Source organism: Eurytemora carolleeae, unplaced genomic scaffold (genome assembly GCF_000591075.1).
Source record: "Eurytemora carolleeae unplaced genomic scaffold, Eaff_2.0 scaffold1239, whole genome shotgun sequence".
In the NCBI taxonomy this organism is placed as follows: domain Eukaryota; kingdom Metazoa; phylum Arthropoda; class Copepoda; order Calanoida; family Temoridae; genus Eurytemora; species Eurytemora carolleeae.
The window spans coordinates 93,666-100,992 of record NW_019397145.1 but is presented as its reverse complement, the minus strand read 5'-3'; the positions used below and the strand labels follow the sequence as shown (position 1 = coordinate 100,992).

General features: G+C 30.3%; 1 protein-coding gene across 1 annotated transcript; it reads left to right on the top strand.

The window, feature by feature from the left end:
• The first annotated feature begins 1,016 nt into the window (after positions 1-1,016).
• On the top strand, positions 1,017-6,424 carry LOC111712324 (uncharacterized). The gene is made up of 5 exons (XM_023486898.1): positions 1,017-1,142; positions 1,615-1,662; positions 2,294-2,366; positions 3,979-4,053; positions 5,107-6,424. The coding sequence occupies exons 1-5, from the start codon at positions 1,063-1,065 to the stop codon at positions 5,146-5,148; spliced, it is 318 nt and encodes a 105-aa protein (XP_023342666.1). The 5' UTR covers positions 1,017-1,062; the 3' UTR covers positions 5,149-6,424.
• Positions 6,425-7,327: the final 903 nt, after the last annotated feature.

Here is a 7,327-nt window from a genome sequence, read left to right as displayed (position 1 = left end):
CCTTAGTTTGAGTGCAAATTCGACGTTCAAAATTCCTGATTTGGGGGTGGATACGCTTTCAGAATTAGTTTTTTTAAATTATTAAATAACGACAACAAAAATAAAGTAAAAATTATACAGTAATCTAATTAGCTGGCTAGGAACATATTTCACAAAAGAAATTTGTCAATAAATCAATGCTAAAATCGATTATTTCGTTTTCATTATTATATTGAATTTCTAATTTTCTTTGAATTTATTCGCAGATTTCTTCAAATTCTTTAAATGTCGTCTTTTCAATAATAATTATAGAAAATCTTCGAACATCTTTGTGAATAACGAGAAACTAGAATAATGAGATAATAGAAACTAATAATTGAACAAGATTACTTATTTTCGATGATAAGATTAATTTTTATTTTCTCAAAATGCTCCTAAACATGACGTCTGTAGTTTATTGTAGAATATTTTTGCATTTTATGTCGTCGTTAATTAATAATTTTAAAAAAATTAATTCCGAAAGCGTATCCACCCCCAAATCAGGAGTTTTGAACGTCGAATTTGCGCTCAAACTCAGGATTTACAGACTTTTAAAAAGTGAAATATGTCTCAAATGAATCCTAAAGAAGTTTTCCACAACACTGCGTCCTCAGTTCAACTACCTTACATAGCCGGTCACTCCCTTTAAGGTACAAGTCATCATAAAAAAATTAGAATGTCTAATCATATTTTTATTTCAAATTCAAATTATAAAGATGACATTTCATAAATCTGAAAATGCCTTCTAATTAAAGAAACGAAAATTTTGTCAAAAAGAAAAAAATATTCTTTTTTAGCATTGGTTAATTTGACGGATAAAAATCTTAGTTTGGAAAACCAGCTTTGTCTGGAAAATAAGTTTTCCCTCTAAAAATTAACCCAATCAAATTGCAATTTTCAAACCAAGCTAATTGAACATTCCCGTGGTTCTACCGAATTCCTCAATTAAAATTTGAGACAAATCGATTCAGGGGTCCATCATGAGACATACCATACAAACAATTAAACAGAGATTACTACTTAATATATATACAAAGATTTTAGATGATATTTTTATTTCAGGCAGTTCGAACATCGTCTCTGCCTGACAAGCCACCAGGGACTACAGGTCTAATTCCCACCAGGCATGGAGTAATTATTAAATTATAAAATTGAGCTAGTTGTAGATTATAACCATGTTCATTAGTTTACCTTGATTAGGGAAAGTTTAATTATGGCAAAAAAAATATTATGGCATTGAATAAATTATGGAAAGTGTAATTGTGTCAAAAGTATCAAGGAATTAACTTTATTAAGGAAAGTGTAATTATGGCAAAAGTATCAAGGAATTAACTTTATTAAGGAAAGTGTAATTATGGCAAAAGTAGTTTGGTATTTACTTAATCATGAAAAGTATAAAAGTATTATGGCAAGTATGGCAAGTATCATTAAAAGTATAAATATGGCAATTCCAATATGGCAAGTATAACTTCATTATGGAACTAACTAATATGACATTAACTTAATTAGGGAAAGTATAGCTAAATTTATGGCATTAACTTAATTCCGGAAAGAGTAATTATGACAAAGTATTATGGAAACATTAATTTTCTCCAGGACTATGGGAGGAAGCTGTAGAAACCCCACTAGAACTTCAAGCTACAGGAAGAACAAATAAATATGAAAATCAGTGAAAAGTGTCAGAAGTTCAACTATCCCGGCCGTCCTTTTTTGAACCAATTAGGGGTGGCCTATAAAAAAAAACTTTACGTTATGTTCTTCAGACCAATTAATTTAAAGACGAAACAAATTTTTAAAGTTTTTTTTAAACTAAAGTTTTATTTATTAGATAGATATATTTTTAGAGCGAAAACTACATTTTTTACAAAGTTTTTTTAAATCTCTTAGTGTCACTTAGAAGTTTGAGATTCGGCATTTTTGAAAGAAACTGTAAGATTAATTTCAAGAAATCCTTAACACAAAAATGACATTGTCCGACACACAACCGTACTAAAACCTGTGCCTGACCAAATCTGTATTAGATATTAATATTTTTGTTTCTTTAAACTGTCTATTTTCATTTTCAGCTTCTATGCGAAAGTAACTTGGAAATTTCTTGTTTATAAGACACTGAAATAAACCCCTTCGAGTCAAAAAAACGATAGTACCCTCCACATTTTTGATCAGATAGGTTTCAAGGGTCGCGTTGTAAATCAAGCATTGCCATTTTATTATGGAGGATACACGAATAGTCCCTTTAAATCTCATGTTTAATTGTTCGGTTTGTATACTACAGAACCCCTGTCTCAAGTCCTCTGTCGAATACTTCTGATGATCGGCGGCCGTCTCTAGCCGAGCTCCAGAAAGAGGTAAAAGTATAATTAGTTTGTTTTTAAAAATAAATCGCCCAAGGAATTTTTCCATTTTAAATTTCATGGAGATAAAGAAAAGAAAGTAAATTATGAGTGTGTATGCCTGTATTTTGTCTTTGTTATCAGACATTTACAGGTCTTAGTTACTTGCCCAAAGGCCTGACCTCCCTGACCTAATCCTTGGAAAGTTGCTACTTGGGAAGTTGCCGCTTGGGAAAAGGCCTTTGAGAAAGTTTCTAACAACCCTGAAACTTAGGTCGCAGAAATTTAGAGTTCTTTAAATGTACATCTTCTGTCTAATTTAATTTTAAAAATATATCTTGACTTTTTTTTCATTTCCAATTCTGAATCCTTTTAAAATATTTTTCTACGTTGGCAAATATAGAAGTGAAAATTAAGAAATTAAATTTATCTTACCCACTGGCCACGTTATTTTTAAAAAATGTTAACCCTATTCCTGCTGTAGTTTTTTTTTACACAACTCAAAAAGTATTGGTTTGAGGCTGTTGGAATTTTCTGACTTTTCCTGAATACACATATCCCTCCATTTAGGTCTAAAACTGGGTTTTTATAATAACTGCCTCAGTCCTCAGACATACTGCATGAATAATAACTTTTTCCTGTTACAAACTAAATCTTTGCTTTGACCCACTTTCAGTTGTTATATTTTGATATTTTTAGCAGTTTGGAAAGCCTATGACATAAGGAAACGGATTGCACAAGTTTTGCAAAGAAATTTTTGCAAATTATGCATACAACCCATGACAAGAAATTTTCACACTTTAATTTTTTATTAATTACACATCAGGTTTTTTACAATTTTGTTATTTTTTTGCATATTTGAAAGATGGCATGGTCAAGGGCTTTTCAAAAATGTATATTTCATCATTTTTTGGACATTTTTTTTGCAATTATTTTAATTGAATTTTGCAAAAAAACAAATTTTTCAACTTTAATATTTTTTCCAGATTCCAATGATGTATCATTTGTCATATTTCGAATTAAGACAATGGCATTTAGAGGGGGGGGGGGTGGTGTAAAATTTACCACCCCCCAGCGTATCCTGGTTTTCAAGTACCCCAGCAGGGATAGGGTTAATTTTTCAATTACCATCTATTTTATATTGAAATATTAGACAATTGATCAAAATATTCTTGCGCTATGATTGGACATACAATACAGACAGAGATTACGTTAAAAGATAGATTTTAAAAGAAGATGGCGACAATCTTGCTTGTCAGCCAACCCGCCCCCCCCCCTGTATTCTGACATAGATAGATTAAGTTGAAATTCCATTATAGGTTTATACTATCCTATACTAATCTAACTTTCTTTAATTAACTCAACTCATGTCAAGTCAATCGATTTCACTAGATATCTGGACATTGAGAACACTAGATATCTGTACATTGAGAACAAATGACCAATCTAAAATCTAGAAAAAACTTTAAACCTTGGTTAAAATACTTTATTGTAAACTTTTTAGATATTTTCCAAAAAACGGATCAAATTCAAAATATAATGTATAACAAACATTTTGGGAATCATGTGTCGGTGATGTTGGTCAAATGGTGATAAAAATACTTTGATATGAATCATAATTTTACAGGATCGGTATCGTAGACCAAGCGTAACTGAATATCAGCTAGTCGATTCAAACCATCCTGATCTTACAGATATACAGGTAAACGTTCATCCTGATCTTACAATTGCACAGATATACTATCCTGATCTTACAGATATATATATACCTTCCTGATCTTACAGATGTACAGATATACCATCCTGATCTTATAGATGTACAGATTTACCATCCTGACCTTACAGATATACAAATGAGCCATCCTGATCTTTTAGATATAAAGATATACCATCTTGAGTCTAAAACTAAAGAACGAAAAGTTTTGACTTAAATTTTTAGTTCATGGCTAAATGCCACTTCTGACTTAATATAAACCTGAACCTTAACCTTGAGGTTAAATATTTAACCCTATGATTAAATATTTAACTCGCCGAAATCGACGAGTTAAAATTTAAATACAGTGTTAAAATCTTGAAATCCCGCAATCCATTTGTCTATCATCATTCAGCGGTAAGCGGCATTCAACTAATTATGATATATTTAAAAGTAAACACCTTGATTTAATAAATTTCACGTTTTAGATTTATTAATGTTTGCACATAAACCCAAAATACGGTTGTAACTGGATATATGTTTTGTCTTCCGTTACTTAAATAATTTAAAATTTAAAAAACAGCTGATTACTGATAGTTACGCAAAAATTCTTAGTAAATCCTTTTCTCTGATTGGTTCAGATTTTTCCCAGGAAATTTAGATTTAAGATTGAGAGAGTTTAATATTTAAGTAGCTACTCATTATTTTACAGAACTTTTAACCTCGAACTTAAAATTGGCGCATTCTTTTGTTTTAGACTCTGATCTTACAGATATACTGATATACCATGTCCTGATCTTACAGATATACTGATATACCATGTCCTGATCTTACAGATATACTGATATACCATGTCCTGATCTTACAGATATACTGTTATACCATGTCCTGATCTTACAGATGTGTAAAAAAGAGATTTTCTTGATTTTAAAATTGAAAAAAATGCGATTGGATTCAAAGAATGAGTGAGGTGCTTAGCCCTGTCTTGTTTACCTGTTTCTGCGCTGTTAAAATCGTTATTTAACCGAAAATTGGAGAAAATAATAATTTATCTTTGTTTAGAAGCTAGTTGAGAAAATGCATTTTGGAGAATACGACAAATAACAAAAGCAGGAGAAAAAGAAGTGCACCAAAAAAGGAGAAATGTTTCACAAAGAAATGTGTTATTGTACTTGTAAACACTAGAAAATATGTAAATCAGAGTTTTCTGTCAGAATTTAAAAAAACGTGCTTGGAAAAATATCTTCAGTTGGAAAGACCAAAATCTTAAAGAAAAGTCTTGAAGAAAATGGCGAAAAGCGCTAAAAGTTTTTAGTTTAAATACTCTTACTTACTTACTTACTTAGCACTCTTATTTTTGCACTTTATCAACTTAAAATATTTGCATTAAAAATTGTTGAGGTTGGGCGGTTTAGAATAATCTTTAGAAGCCAGAACTATTAAAAATAGCGGTCTAATACTTTTTACTTTTTAATTTTTAATTAAAAATTGCGCTATGAACATACTTGCATCCATATTTCTTTACTTGAAGGCCTTTTTCCATGCTATTCTTAGGTTATGAGTGACCCCCCCCCCCCGCCTAGGGTTTATTCCAAAACCAGGAAACTATTCAAGTTAATGCGCATTTCTAAGTTTTCTTAATATTACTTTTAAGATTCTTAATAAATACATTTATTCAAAGAAGTTTTTTAATATGTTCTTTGAAATACAATTTTAATTACAAACTTAAAAATAGTCAAAGATTTTGAATAATATGTTATGTTGTTAATATCAATTTTACAGAAAATTATTATGGAGTTTTATTCCTGGAAAAAAAGCAAAGAATGTTGTCTAGTTTTGTTGCCGAACAATAAGAAAATATATATTTACACTGTTTGAAGTTTGAATGCTACTTAAATCACACAAATACAAAAATAAAAATCACGCTTGTGCTGAATTGAATTAGTAGCATTTATCAAGAAAGAAATGAAGTATTTAACCCTATTTCTGCTGTTTTTTGTTTCTGTTTTTTTGTAAGGGGTGTTTAATCAAGAAGATATTTTTTTGGGATACTTTTTGTGCTATATCATAAAGTCTCGACGAAAAATCGAATCCTTTCAAAATATAATTTAACTTTACAAAAGTATTTTTAAATTGGAATTTAGTAATTTTTCACAGATTTTTTAAGAGGGGTCAATTTGACCTCCCAGGCCCTGGCCCAGCAGATATAGGGTAAACAAAATCAATGGTAAAATGTTGTTGTAAGAACCGTATTTTTGTAAAAATGTATAATCTGTATTTAATCCTTATTTGTCGTAATGTTTTGATGTAAAGAGACTGTCCAATATCTTAGGTGGTTTTTGATACATTTCTTAATCGATTCCACTTGAATTTAAATATATGAGAAATAAAAAGTTGTTTAAACAAGAAAAATATTTTCGATCTAAGAAAGAAAACTAAAAAAAAGATTGAAATAAAAAAGTTTTTAAAAATATTAAAATTGAAATATGAAGATAAAGAAAACCAAAAAGAAAAGAAAAGAGTGGATTAAATTCAATGAAAGAATTGGGAACAAAATAAAATCCTAAAAGAAGATTAATATATGGATAAAAGATAAATACAAAAATAAAGTCAAAGAAGAGTAAGCAAATAGTAGGGGCAGGCAAAAAATAATAGATTGGGATAGAAGCAACATAAAAAAGAAGATATTTTAATTGAAGGGACAGACACGGGCAGCCGTAGTACCTTTGAATTTCCGAGCCGGGTCAACCTTTCCGATTCCAGTTTGTACTGTACTTAGCTCTATGGATAGGACTAGTCGGTGCAACAAAGTTGACGAAGTAAGGCTTTTTGCTTAATATAGGTTGAATTTACTTTCACCAAAGGGGCGGAGGTGCGTGAAGAAGACATAAAACAAAGAAGATAGGTGAAGTGAAACAGAAGGGGGAAAATTGAAGAATTGAAGAATGAAAAAGGACAATTTATGAAATAGAAGAAGTTGAATAAATAGAGGTGGAAAATTCGGCATAGTTAATCTTTTCAGAAATCCGTAATCGATATCTTTTGTTGTTCAGAGGATTAATTAATTACTTTTATAGAACTTTCATAATATTCAAACAATTTATGAAAATTCTGCTCTCGATATCACCCCTCGTCCCCCCCCTTGAAAAGTTTGCGGTCACCTTCTAGCTCTTTAATTTTGGAATTCAAGAATAGATTAAAAAACTTAAAAATATAAAAATCATAAATTTGGCAACGCATTTTCCCAGTATCCCCAGTTACAAAATTTCCTTTAGAAATTCCA

Coding starts and splice junctions, on each gene's coding strand:
- LOC111712324 (XM_023486898.1), top strand. CDS start 1,063: ATGATATTTTTATTTCAGGCAGTTCGAACATCGTCTCTGCCTGACAAG. Junction 1,143..1,614: donor ACAGGTCTAATTCCCACCAG/GCATGGAGTAAT, acceptor AATTTTCTCCAG/GACTATGGGAGGAAGCTGTA. Junction 4,054..5,106: donor CTGATCTTACAGATATACAG/GTAAACGTTCAT, acceptor ATCTTTGTTTAG/AAGCTAGTTGAGAAAATGCA.